Source organism: Chiloscyllium plagiosum, chromosome 3 (genome assembly GCF_004010195.1).
Source record: "Chiloscyllium plagiosum isolate BGI_BamShark_2017 chromosome 3, ASM401019v2, whole genome shotgun sequence".
NCBI classification, from domain to species: Eukaryota; Metazoa; Chordata; class Chondrichthyes; order Orectolobiformes; family Hemiscylliidae; genus Chiloscyllium; species Chiloscyllium plagiosum.
Window position 1 is genome coordinate 128,397,531 of NC_057712.1, and position 14,784 is coordinate 128,412,314.

At 39.2% G+C, this 14,784-nt stretch overlaps 1 protein-coding gene across 4 annotated transcripts in view; it reads left to right on the forward strand.

The window, feature by feature from the left end:
- The window catches only part of LOC122548528 (serine/threonine-protein kinase MRCK alpha-like), a 493,614-nt gene that overhangs the window by 418,920 nt on the left and 59,910 nt on the right, over nt 1-14,784 (forward strand). For 3 of the 4 annotated variants that reach the window (XM_043687289.1, XM_043687290.1, XM_043687292.1), the window contains 3 exons: nt 6,624-6,740; nt 10,136-10,216; nt 10,856-10,961. In XM_043687289.1, the coding sequence (XP_043543224.1) occupies nt 6,624-6,740; nt 10,136-10,216; nt 10,856-10,961 (304 nt within the window). The remainder of the gene's footprint in view (nt 1-6,623; nt 6,741-10,135; nt 10,217-10,855; nt 10,962-14,784) is intronic. The other variant, XM_043687291.1, reaches the window with a different exon arrangement.

Here is a 14,784-nt window from a genome sequence, read left to right on the forward strand (position 1 = left end):
TGGATTCAGGGGTGGGCGGTGGGGATTTGTACGTGGATTCAGGGGTGGGCGATGGGGATTTGTACGTGGATTCATGGGTGGGCGGTAGGGATTTGTACGTGGATTCAGGGACGGGAGATTTGGAGAATTGCAACATTGGAGATTTGCAACAATCTTGCACAAAAAGGCTTGTAAAGATTGTCCTAACAATTACAGATCAGTCGGTTTGTCAGTGGGAAAATTTCTAGAAACAATTATGCAGGGTAGAATTAATACTCACGTGAAAAAATGTGATTGATTAGAAGAATCAGCATGGAAAATCACGTCTAACTAATTTGTTGGAGCTTTTTGAAGAGATAAGAAAGAGAATTGAGGGAGGGCTGTTGATGCAGTTTACATTGACTTCCAAAAGTCGTTTGATATTGTGCCACACAGACTTGTGAGGAAAATTATAGGGCCTGGAATGAGAGGGACAATAGTAAGATGAATTCAAAATTAGCTGCGGAATAGCAAACAGGGTCTAATGGTTAATGGGTATTTTTCAGGCAGGTAGTAGAGTTCGCCAGGGTTGGTATTTGGACACTTGCTTTTGCCAGTTACATATGAATGATCTAGCTCTTGCTATGCTCGGGGACAGTTTCAAAATTAGCAGAGAAAACTTGGGAGAATTGTTACCTCTGAAGTGGATAGTTTAGAATTTCAAAAAGACAGTTACGCAGTGCAGAGAAGTATGAGGTATCACACTTTGGTAAAAAGAACATGAGACAGTACAAAACAAAGAATACTGTTCTAAAGGTTGTGCAAGATCAAAGAGAACATAAGTCATTAAAGGTGACAGGACAGGGAGAGAGAACTGTTAATAAAGCATACAGTTTTCATAAATAGGAGTATAAGAGAGAAGAGCAGAGAGCTTATGATGAACTTGTTTAAGAAAATGACTAGACTTCAGCTGAAGTATTGTGTACGGTTCTGGGTGCCACATTATGGAAAGGATGTGAATGCAGTGGAGACATTTGCAAGAATAGTTCCAGGGATGAGACACTTCAGATATGTGGAAGATTGAGAAGTTGGGACTGTCTTCCTTGGAGATGACCTGGCCAAGAGAAGATCTGAAAAATTTCAAAATCATGGGTCTAATTTGAGAGTATAACCGTGCTCACCTATAAGCGGACGAAGAATCAGAGGGCACAGTTTTAAAGTATCCTGCAAAAGAAACAAATGCAAGGTGAGAAAAGATTTTTCACACAGTGAGTCGTTAGGATCTAGAACATGCTTCCTAGAGTGTAGTGGAGGCAGCCTGAATTGAGGCATTCAAGGACATTGGATAATTGTTTAAATATAAACTATTTGCAGGGTTATGGGGAAAAGGCAGGAGATTGACACTAAGTTAAATTGCACAGACGGCTGTTGCAGACATGATAGGCCGAATGAACTGCATTCACATCCTTTCCATAATGTGGCACCCAGAACCGTACACAATACTTCAGCTGAAGTCTAGTCATTTTCTTAAACAAGTTCATCATAACCTCTCTGCTCTTCTCTTATGCTCCTGTTTATGAAAACTGTATGCTTTATTAACAGTAACAGCTCTGTGATTCTGTGCTGTAAAAGAAAGAAATAGACTCAGGAGTTTGCACTGACACCGTTGAGCCTGCTCTGATTTTTTTTATAAAATGATACCTGAATTTCTACATCAGCTCTACTTTCCCACCTGATCCCCCTCAATACCTGAAACTTTCTCCTCATCCCAGTCCTAAATGGCTGACTATTTGTACTTAGATATTACCTCTAGTTCTGGACTCCATGCATAGAAATAACATCTCAGCATCTACCTAGTCAACCCCGTGGAATTTTACGTTTCCACAAGATCGCCTCTCACTTTTGTAACTTCAAGCATGCCAATTCCACACAATCTCAGGACAGCCATTTCCTCCCAAGGATCAATTTTTGATGCATCTTCTTTGCAGCAATGATATAGTTCCTTGAGTAAGGAGTCCAAAACTGTACTCAGTGGTCTAGGTGTGCTTTGACTTAAAGCCATGTGGATTTGTAGCTTCATTTTATCAGTTTTAGACACAAACTCCCCAGTTCACCATAAAGATTCACATACCATTTGCCTTCCTAATTAGTTACTTTACATGCATGTTCACTTTCTGTGATTTGCAAACAAGGAAACCCAAATTGAATCCCAACAATCATTGAAAAGATACTCCGCTTTTCCATTCTTCCTGCCAAAGTGGATAATTTTACACTTCCCATGTTATATTCCATCAGCCATCATCTTACCCAGTTACTCAATTGGTCTGTTTTCCTGTTCCATAATCCAATCGCACGTAGACTTCTGTCAGCTTTTAAAAAAAATAAATCCTGGATTGGTGAAATAAATATTGAAATGCATACAACTATTCCAAATGAAAGACCAATGTTTGATTGCTCCTTTTAGATAGATGGTTGTGTACAGAAATGTTAAGCTGTCTATGTTTCCAGCAATTTCTGCTTTTATTTCAGTGAGCATGCAGGCTCCCTCAATCATTTTAATTCAGCAGCTTTCTGACTGTAGCATTACCAACTCTGGAAGTTTTATCACATGATCGCATCACCATCCCATCTTACACAGTCCCAACCCAAATAATATTTGTTATAACAAAGAAAATACTCAAAAAAAAAAAGTAATAAAATATAATGCATCTCTGAACTTGCTACTAGTTTGGTTGCAGCAACATCCAGAAAACTAACGTTAACTTCGAGAGATTCCAATAGAGTCCTGGAATATTAGCAATGCCACAGGGTTATGTCAGCCATTTCTGATAACTGATTGAGAAATCACAGCTGATAGTTGCAATTCTTTGGGAAATTTTAACTCAGTTGGCATTGTCATTAGAGACTCCCAGTGGTTTGTTTAAGTAATGTATTGATCTCGGTTAGTGGGCCTTTCTTTTAAGAGTTATAGAGTCATGCAGCATAGAAACAGGCCCTGCAGTCCACCATGTCAATGCTGATCAACAAACACCAAACTATATTAATCTGGTTTGTCTACACAAGTTGATGGCTTACTATGCTCTGGCAATTTTAAGTTCTGGTCCAGATGCTTCTTGAATGTTGCAGAAGTGCTTGGCTCCACTACCCTCTCAGGCAACATACTCCAGAAACGTCTGCCATGGAGAAAAGATTCCCGTGGTCTACCCTATCTATGTCTCTCATAATTTTTATACCTCAATCAGACCTCACCTCAGTTTCCTCTGCTCCAGGAAAACAGCCCAGTCTCTCCTCATGACAGAGACTTTCCATCTCAAGCAACATCCTCGTGAATCTTCTCTGTACCCCCTCCACTGTAATCAAGTCCTTCTAATAGTGTAACGACCAGACTGCACACAGTTTTCCAACTGTGGCATAACTAATGCTCCATAATGTTGCAACAAGATTCCCCAACTCTTATAATTCTGTGTCCCAACTCATGAAGGCAAGCATCCCATGTGCATTCCTGTCTACCTGTGCTGACACACCAAGGTCCCTTTGTTCCAAAGTGCTACTTAGGGATCTACCATTCATTATTAACTCTGCTCGTTGCACCCTTAAAAAATTCAGTAGATTTGCCAAGTGTGATTTCCTTTTTGTAAATCCGTGCTGACTCTTTCTGATCCTGTCACTGTTTTCCGTGTACTCTGCTATTAAAGCTTTTGTAATGATCTCTAGCATTTTCCTTACTATCAATGTCGGCTAATTGGCCTTTAATTCCCTATTCCCTCTCGACCTCCTTTTTAAGCTAATGGGGTTGCATTAGCTGGTTGCATTAACTACCCTTTAATCCATAGGAACTGTCCCAGAGTCGATTGAATCTTGGAAGATGATCACCAATGCATCCACTATTTGTTGGACCACTTCCTTAAGTACTTAGATGTAGCTTATTGGTCCCTGAAAAATTACCAGTCTTTAATTTCAGCAACTAGTCCAACGCTCACTAATACTGGTTTCCTTCAGTTGCTCCCTCTGACTCGACCCTGTGCTTCCCAACATTTTTGGGTTTTTATTTGTGTCCTCCTCTGCGAAGACAAAGCCAAAATATGTATTTAGTTGATAAGCTGTTTCTTTGTTCCCTATGATAACTTTCCCTGTTTCTGACTGTAAGAATTGTACATTTGTCCTCCCTAATCTTTTTTCTTCACTTACGTACAGAAACTTTTACAATTGCTTTGTATGTTTCCCATAAGTTTTCTCTCATACTCTACTTCCCCATTCTTAAACCAATTCCTTTGTCCTCCTTTGTTAAAATTTAAACTGATGCACCGATCTACTGGGTTTTTATTTGGCCAATTTGAGTGCCATTTCCAAATCCCTAATTTCCCTTGTTAGCCATGGTCGGGCCACCTTTCCTGTTTTACTTTTGTGCCACACAGAAATGAACAATTGTTGCAGTTCATCCATGCAGTCTTTAAATGTTTTCCATTTTCTGTCCACCATCATCCCTTTAAAATGTCCCCCAGTTTATCATAGCCAGCTTGTGCCTTATGCCATTGTAGTTTCCTTTGTGACCCTCAACTGAGAATCAACCGCATCACTTGCAATTTTAATGGTGAATTTTATTATATTATGGCTTCAGCATGCTATGACTTAGTCCCCATGACATATTGCCTCGGAGTGTCTGTGATGCAGTGAATCAACGCATCTGCGCCACAGTACATTGCAACACCTATGTCACTGCAATCAGAGCAACAATGGCTGCCATCCCTATGAAATAATCTAGCATTGAAAATTTACGAATCCCACAAAACAATTTTTCCTTATTGAAAAGTAATTAAACTCCAGTGCCTGTATCTTGGACAGGTTTGAGCTTTGATCTTGCATTGATTTAAGTGCAGTCATACTTTAGCAGTAGAATATTGCATTATTCATTTCAGGCCATGAAGCTCACATTATTATTAAACATTCTATATTAGAAAACATATTGTTCAACTCACCATGAGTCATCCTAATATTAATGTTCATGTCTGTTTTGGGGGCCAACTAGGTGTTTCACAGTTTGTTGTCTAAGTGTTTCTATCTTGCTGTTTCATTCTTGTTGTCAACTATGGCTTCTCTTTCCAAAATGGCGATTGTGCTGTTGAGACCTTTGCAGTAGTCAGTGAATTGCAAGTTAAACACAGGGCTTGGTTTGGTACAGCTGAGGTTGTACCAATGGTACTTGAATGGGAAGTGGGATGGAGGATGGCAAATTGGTCAACAAAATACCAACATTTATCCCTAAGACAGAAGTTGCAGTATTCCTTTCATCATCTACTAGCTTGTTTCTACTTCTCTGCAAAATCAATCCAGCCAGTGATAACTGAATATTTTCATTGGTAATGAATTACTGTAGTTTTTAAATGTTTTTAAAAAGTAACAATTAAGATACTGATAAAAATTTAAAAGCCTAGCAAAAGTATGTGAATGTCAGGTTGCTGCCATTCCTAGTCAACTTCCAATGCAGTCTCAGATGGCACATGAAGAATAACCATTTGGGAGTGAGGCCACCTGATACTTTAGAAGCTGTATCCCAACAAGACTCTGTACCTTCAGAGGAGGTGTAAAAATTATTTCTGTCCGAAGATTTTGTGAAAAGATATGTAAATTGCATCAAATGGTGTCCTTCAGATTAGTGCTTCTCTCTCTGATTATAGTAATTTGTACAGTGTCAAGTTATAGTTTACAATCTATTCCTATTAATTCAGTCATTGTTTATTTGAACAAAGTTCACAATTTCTTGTAGTTCAAATTAATATTAGAAGTGAAGTGGAACAGCAAGCATTTTTTTGCTGAGAGTGACATGCAATCCAAATTCAGATGTACATTGCTCCTTTTTTGTTGCTGGGTCAGATTTATGGAGTCTCCTACTTAACAGCACTGTCGGAACTCTTTCACGTAGATTGTAGCCATTCAAGTGAAAGCCTACAGTCACCTTTTTAAACCAAGTAACAGCGCTAAGAGGAATAGACTGTATTGCTGTAGATTCTGATGGTAAACAGCTAACTATATTACACTGAAGTGCAAAACATTGCGAGGCAAAGGAATACTGCAACTTTGACAATTTTTTGCAAAAATAAAAAGTTGTTCCATTCGTGAGAAGAAACATAGATAAAGGATGCCAGCAAGCTGCCTTAAATGCATCTGTGCAGTTTATATTTTGTGCAATTTGAAATTAGGATTAGCATAGTGTTTCAAATGAATTCTATCTAATTCTTCTCTCTGTTATAAAGCTTCAACATAAACAAGATCTTTTACCCTTTTTTAAACTGGCTTCACTTTGAATACTGTGTGCTGGTGACACTTTCTAGACTCACTTTTTGGATGTGCTTGCACCCTGCAAGATGTGAGTGCTTGGATTTGCATCCGTAATCTCTCCACACAGTAACTGTCTAATCTTGATTAGCGCATTTGTGAGAGGCAGTAAGTGGGGAGAATTACTGTGAAAAAATAGTACATAAATAGGCAGCATGCCTCACTGTGAGAGTGAAGGAGATACCTTAAGAATGAAATGGGTGAAAAGGAGGTCAAGTGTTTTATAGTTAGATCATTCTTGTATTTTTGCATTACATTTTAAGTTTAGATTTTTATTTTAAAAACCTGGGTCATCTGCATGCATTATTATTTAAAAGAATTTCTTTCCTTAGATTGATTCCATTGAGAATTTCAACCTGTCCAATTCTCCATCTGGTGACGAGGTGAAATCACAGATATATTCTCGCTCTCGGTCGCCATCCACAGCAAGTGATATAGAACCTGTGGAGGTGGGTATGTGGCAGTCCTTGTACTGTCTCCTTTTCAAAAAGAAAAACGCTTCTATAGTTTTTCCCTTGGCATCACACTGTTTGTAGCCAAGCATGCAGAGGCAAGCAACCTAATGCTGGTATTTAGCCACAGCTCTTCGCAATCAGTGACCCTGTCTCAGGAATAAAGATACTGTTCTCTTTCTCCTCTATCACTCGCAGCATCCTTCACAATGCGTGATTTCAACATTTGGTCAGCATCTGCTTGAGTGTTGAAATCAAAACTCATTGCACTGCATGCCGCAATTTGTTGTAGTCTACCATCTCAAAACTAGAGCACTTTACCTCCCCTAGGCTTTGCTTCCTGTACTATCAGTAAACTTCTAAATCACATGCCTGCTATCAACTGTTATCTCATGTACTGTGCTACTGTTTCTCACATTGTCTGTGTCCTGCAGTATAAAGTCTACTCCTTCAACTCTTGTTTTTAGCAAAGTAGCTTCACCAGAGAAAAAGGAAACCATATTCTTTTAAATGTACTGGCAGATGCCCTCTTGGGTGGCTCAGAAGGAACACACTGTTTGATCAATTCCTTCAGGGTCAGTGTTAAAAAATGGGGGAATCCAGGTAATTGCATAATTTATAATTGCATAATAATTGCTCAAAGGGCTATTGTATGTAGCCATCATTTCAAATTGCAAGTTCATTTAAAAAAATAATTTACAGCAAAAATGGCTTTTGTTGCCTCTAGTAGATTGGATATTCTCACCAAGGTAGTTTTATTTCATCAAAAATAATAAACCATGCTCCCTTTAATGCTAATAAGAAGAATTAAACACAATGTTTGATCAAAATGTTGCCAAGAATAGTAAAATGACTGAAGATTGAGAGTATTTTGTAATTCAGCGAAAACGGATCAAGAAATTAATGAGGAATGGCAGTATGTAGATAGACTAGAAAGAAACATAAAATAGAGAATAGGTGCAGGAGTAGGCCATTCTGCCCTTCGAGCCTGCACCACCATTCATTATGATCGTGGCTGATCATCCTCAATCAGTATCCTGTGCCTTATCTCCATAACCCTTGATTCCGCTATCCTTGAGAGCTCTATCCAACTCTTTCTTAAATGAATCCAGAGACTGGGCCTCCACTGCCTTCTGGGCAGAGTATTCCACACACCTACCACTCTCTGGGTGAAGAAGTTTCTCCTCATCTCTGTCCTAATTGGCCTACCCCTTATTTTTAAGCTGTGTCCTCTGGTTCGGCACTCACCCATCAGCGGAAACATGTTTCCTGCCTCCAGAGTGTCCAATCCTTTAATAATCTTATATGTCTCAATCAGATCCCCTCTCAGTCTTCTAACCTTAGGGGTATACAAGCCCTGTCGCTCCAATCTTTCAACTTAAGATAGTCCTGCCATTCCAGGAATTGACTTCGTGAACCTACGCTGCACTCCCTCAATAGCCAGAATGTCTTTCCTCAAATTTGGAGACCAGAACTGCACACAATATTCCAGGTGCGGTCTCACCAGGGCCCTGTATAGCTGCAGAAGAACCTCTTTGCTTCTATACTCAATCCCTCTTGTTATGAAGGCCAGCATGCTATTAGCTTTCTTCACTACCTGCTGTACCTGCATGCTTACCTTCATTGACTGGTGTACAAGAACACCCAGATCTCTTTGTACTGCCCCTTTACCTAACTTGACTCCATTTAGGTAGTAATCTGCCTTCCTGTTCTTGCCACCAAAGTGGTTAACAATACATTTATCCACATTAAACTGCATCTGCCATGCATCTGTCCACTCACCTAACCTGTCCAGGTCACCCTGTAATCTCCTAACATCCTCCTCACATTTCACCCTGCCACCCAGCTTTGTATCATCAGCATATTTGCTAATGTTACTATTAATACCATCTTCTATATCATTAATATATATTGTAAAAAGCTGCAGTCCCAGCACTGATCCCTGCGGTACCCCACTGGTCACTGCCTGCCATTCCGAAAGGAAGCCGTTTATCACTACTCTTTGTTTCCTGTCAGCCAACCAATTTTCAATCCAAGTCAGTACTTTGCCCCCAATACCATGCGCCCTAAGAAGCAAAACTAAATTATCAACCTTTCTATAGATAAATGAGAAGAGTAGTGAAAACAAATGTGGGCTCATTAGGGGCAGAAACTGGTGAAATAAAAATGACGAACTGGGGAATTAAAAAGGAACTTGCTACTTGTCTTCATGGTGGGTACATAAACATTCTAGAAGTAATGGCAAACCAAAGATCACAGTGAAAATGAAAAATCTTTTTAAAAGTCTGACTGTTAAGAAATAGTAGTGAAAAATTAATGAGTGGCTTCCTACAGTTATCCAGGGCTTTGATAAGACCACACCTGAAAAAGCACACACAGTGTTGGTCCCCATTGGGATGGACAATAAATACTAACACAGCCAGTGACCCCACACTCCATGAATGATTTTGTTAACTAATTTAAGGAAGAATGTATTTGCTTTAAAGATGGTACACAAGGGGATCACTAGATTGGTCCTGGAATGAGAGGATTGCCCAATGAAAGGAGGTTGAGTAAAATAATCTCGAGATTTAAGAAGACTCAAAGGTGATCCATTGAAATATGCAAGGTATTCTGAAGAGGCCTGATAAGGTAGACAGACACAGAGAAGTTGCATCCCTTCGCTGGAGAATCAAAAACAACGCAGAGTCTTGGAACAAGGGAACAAGGGATCTATCTTTTAAAACGAAAATGAGGGAACATTTCTCCACTTAAAGAATTGTGTGAATTTTTTTTAAATTTGTCTACTGCAGAGGGTTGGTGATTGCCCAATTGCTGGAAATACTGGATGAGATGAACAGATTTTTCATGTCTCAAGAATTATTAGGAAAGATGGGATAGTGAAGTTGAAGCTCAAGATCAGCCATGATCATATTGAATGGTAGAGCAACTTGGTGGGTTGTTCCTGTTTCTTATGTTCTAATGCAGAAAATTAGCCACATCATGTTGAGTGGCAGGACCAACTCTGCTATTTTTAATGTTCTTCTGGCCACCTCGTGTTATAGGATGCATGGTTATTTTTTACCTTTTGGGTGGATTTTGCACAATATAAATATCTACCAGTTCTGAGTGAAGTGCACCTAATCTAAGGAATTCAATCAGATGGTTTTCCCTATTCTTAGGTCCAGAGGAGTTGGATGAATGATTTAGGCATAGGAACACTTGCACACAACAGATTTTTTGCATTTTGATACCATTACATTTAATGTTAACCTCCTGGAAAGGAACAATAAGTTGAAGGAGAACATTTCACCAGTTGTGAAGGAAGTAAGATGTTTGTACTGTCTGATTAACCCTAATTGATTATTCATCCCAGTAATTGAAACTAATCATCTTTATCTGAACTTGAATAGGGAACTGACAATCCTCAACGTACAGTACTGACGCCGACTATCAGGTCCTCCTACAGTGGTTCCAGTGTCTCAACCCCAAAGGTAATGCTCTCTATAACTTCAGATAGCTGTGTTCTCCAAGGATTAGACTTGAGCTCCTTTATAAACTTAATGCATTTGCCCCCTCCCTACACCACCTTCTCCCCTCCACTCTCACTGCTAGAGACTGATCTTTCTTTCTGACCTCTAGGTAGAAACTGTAGGAACTAACCAACCTCCTGGGTGTCAGTTCGTTGGGAGATTTCCTTGTTATCAAGGCATTTTTCTCTGATTAGGCTTTACTCTGCATGTGAGGTTAGAGGTGGACAGAAGTCGATCCACAAATGCATAAACTTTGCATTGAAACTCTGATTTGTAAAGGTACAGTGTGAATACTAAATACATTTTTTATGCAACCCATCTGTTTAAATAAATGAGCACATGACTGCTTTAAAAAGATTTGCACACCACTTTTTTTCAGTATTTGTCCATTAATCTTTGCACAGATGATTTGGAGGAAGACACTCCTTTGAACTAGTAATCCATATTTAAAGGAGTGTTGATGACAGCAAAGGATTGGATTATTTCTCCATGACAGCATGTGTTATCCAGCAGCTACCAGTGTGAGCAATGAGCATTAAATGCCATTCAGAGTTCAACGACTATCGATGCTTACTATAAGGTTTTTTTTCTCTTTTACAGCCGAAGGCTCATCAGTTTGTCGTGAAATCATTTAACACACCAACAAAATGCAATCAGTGCACATCTCTGATGGTTGGCCTAGTCCGTCAGGGCTGCACTTGTGAAGGTGAGAATAATCAATAGGTATGTCTTAACAGCCATTGCTTTCAGTGTCATTCAAGATGAGAATTACTTTGTCATTTCAACATAATTAACACAATACTTTTGGGACTAATTTGGTTCAGTGTTAATCATGAGACTTTTTAAATGTAATATTGTTAGCTAAATTTTACAGTCCTCACTGATTTTATTGGTTGATTTTGGTCTTGGCTCTGTATGAGTTGAACAGCAATACTGGCCTCTACCACCTCTTCACCCTATCATTATTGGCCAGGCTTCAGTCAGCTGAGCCCTTAATTCCCTGTAAATCTCTCCAATATTATCTCCTTTAAGACCATTCCTAAAACCAAGCTATTGAATATCCCTCTGAATATCCCCTTTAGTTTCATGTTGATTATGTTCCTGTGAAGCACCTAGGAACATTTTACCATGTTGAAGTTGCTGTGAAAATCTAAGTAGTTGTTAGTTGCCCAAGGTGAACAGAGTGAGCTTCAATAACCACAGACAAGTTTATGTGTCACAGTCTCCTGTCACAGATCATGTAGTTTTCCTATCGATTTAGGTTTTGCATCTTACCTAAACTGCTTCTTAATAATCAAAGAAACAGAGAACATCAGATTCAGATGCAGGAAACCTAAAATAATAATAGAAATTGTGGAAGAAACTCAGCAGATCTGGCAGCATCTATGGAGAGAAAAAAGGCCTCCAACAGATGCTGCCAGACCTGCTGAGTTCCTTCAGCAATTTCTATTTTAGCTTCTTAATAAATTCTCTTTTGAGTTTCTAACAACTGCTGAAGGTAATCCGTGATTCCCAAACCCTAAAACTTACACAGGGTCGGCATCACCATCAAAAGTAAATTTGTTTGGTGCCTTTTAGTGAATTTCCTGTGGGATAAACAAATGCCCCACTTCACCTTGCCAAGGAATCAGCTTGCAGCTGTCACCATATGCTGCTGTATTCCAACTCTTTACAGCAACAAAGTCAAAGAGGTATTCTACACCAACCTTGAACAAATCAGAGCTCAAGTCCCAATAAACAGAAAAGTCATAGAGTCATTTAGCATGAAACCAGACCCTTCAGTTCAACAAGTTCATTGTAATTTAGTGCTTCTCTGCCATATCTTAGAGCTTCAGTAGCAATGTTGTTATTTTCATTCAGGTAATCTGGATATTGCTGGCTTGTTCAGCATTTATGGCCCATTCATAGTTGCCCTTGAGAAGATGGTGGTGAGCTGCTGCCTTGAAATGCTACAATCCATTTAGCATAGGTACACCCACAATGCACTTAGAGAGGGAGTTCCCTAACAGCATTGTGGGACTACAAATTGGCAAGAGTACATAAAATTTGAGGTACGTATAATTAGATTGGTGTGGGAGAATTGGGCTCCAATTCATGGAACACTGGCACCAGTAGTGGGAATAGAGAGAGTTTTTCAATGGGACAGACTTTAATTGAACCATACTAGGACTATTTTCCTACTGAATCATATACTTGGGTTTATAGATAAGGATTTAAACTAATTAGTTGGGAGAGATTTGCTTGAAGAAACACTTAAAAATTAAAAAGAAATGAGGAAGCAAAGGTACAGAGTAGTAAAGAGGTGAACAATAATCAAAGTGTGACAAGAATAGGTAAAAGGTGAGGAGACAAGTGCGACAGAAATTAAAATCAGAATGATTCTTGATAACAAAAAGTTTGTTTCAGTCTCCTTATCTGAATGCACATATGCATTATAGCAAAATAGATGAGTTGAGGGCACAAATAGAAATAAATGAATATGACTTGGTAGCTATTACCGAACTGTCGTTCCAGGGTGACCAGGACTGAGAACTGTATTCAAGTTTATTCAGAGTTCGGAAAAATTAAGCAAGTAGGAATATAAGGTGGAGTAGTATTGTTAGAAAGGAAGGTATCAGTGCAATGGAGAGTAGTGATACAGGTGTGATAAATTGTTATGTGGAATCAGTTTGGATGGAAGTAAGGAATAGCAAGGAAAACAAGTCATGGATGGCATTGTCTTCATGGCCCAGAGAGTTGCTTCACTGTAGTACATTATATAAATCATGAAAGGGTGATATTGTCACTGATGATTCCAATCTGTAGATTAACTGGACAGATCAAGGTTAGCATAGAGGATGAATTTGTATAGTACATCGGGGACTTTTTCTTAGAGCAGTATGTTGCAGAACCTATCCAGGAACAGGCTTTTTTAGATCTAGTATGATGTAATGATACAGAATTTAAAACAGATTTGTAGTAAAGGATCCTCTAGGATGTAGTGATCACAATATAGTACAATTTTACATTCAGTTTGAGGGAGAGCAACTCATTCACAAACCAGTGTCCTCAGTTTAAATAAGGGCAATTACAGAGGTATGAAGAAAGTGTTGTTATAATCAGGCTGGGAAAATAGTCTAAGGGGAAAGGTGGTGGATAACCACTGAGGGACATTTAAGTAGATATTTCATAATACTTAGCAAAAATTAATTCCAGTCAGAAAGAAGGATGAACCATCCATGGCTAATGAAGATGGTCAAGGTATATGTACAATCAAAAATTAAAGCATATGAAGTGGCATAAACTAGTGGTAGACCAGAAGATTGGGATAATAGAGTCATAGTCATTCGGCATGGAAACAGGCCGTTCGGCCCAACTTGTCCATGCCAACCTGATTTCCAAAACTGAATTAGTCTCATTTGGCTGTGTTTGGCCCATATCCCTCTAAAGTTTTCCTATCCATGTAACTGTCCAAATGTAATGTAAATGCTGTAATTGTACCCACCTCCACCACATCCTCTGGCAGCTCGTTCCATATATTATGTTTTTAAGAACCAACAGCAGATGACTAAAAAGTTATTTGTAAGATAGAAAATTGATTATGAACGTAAATTGGCAAGAAGTATAAAAATAAATAGCAAGAGTTTCTACAAGTGGATAAAAAGAGAATAAGAAAGATAAACTATGTCCTTGGAGATGCAACTGTAGATTTGATACAGAAATAGCAAATAATTTAAACCAATATTCTGCATTGGTCTTAACAGTGAAAGACACTGCAAGTTTCCCATAGATATCAGATACGCTAATGGGAAGAAAGGTCTTGTAACATTCTCTATCATAAGGTATTGACAAACCAATGGAACTGAAGGCAGACAAGTCACCAGGACTTGATGGATTGCATCCAAGGATTTTAAAGGACATAGCTGCAGCGATAGTAGAGTCATTGGTCAAAATGCTCCAGAACTCACTGGATTCTCATGTAATGAAACACAGGGACTAGTTAAAGTCTGTCTGCCTCAGTGCAAGGAGTGTCAGAAATAAGAGTGACGAACTTAGAGAGCATGGATTAGTACTTGGGGAAACGATGTTGTGGCCATAATGGAGATGTGGGTTTCACAGGGGCAGGAATGGTTGCTTAATGTTCCAGGGTTTAGAATGTTTAACAAGAACAGGGAGGGTGGAAAAAGAGGAGGGGGTGTAGCATTGCTAATCAGAGAGTGCATCACAGTTACAGAAATGATCAGAGTCTGCTGAGTCAGTATGGGTGGAAGTTAGGAACAGCAAGGGAACAGCCACCGCATTGGGGGTTTTCTACAGACCTCCTAATAGCAGTAGAGAGATTGAAGATCTCATAGGCTGGCAGATTTTGGAAAAATGCAGATGTATCAGGGTTGTTGTTATGGGTGATTTCAACTTTCCCAATATCGACTGGAACCTCCTCAGTGCAGATGGTTTGGATAGAGCCGTTTTTGTCAGGTGTGTTTAGGAGGGTTTCCTTACTCAGTATGTAGACAGACCGACGAGGGGAGAGGCCATTTTGGATTTGGTGC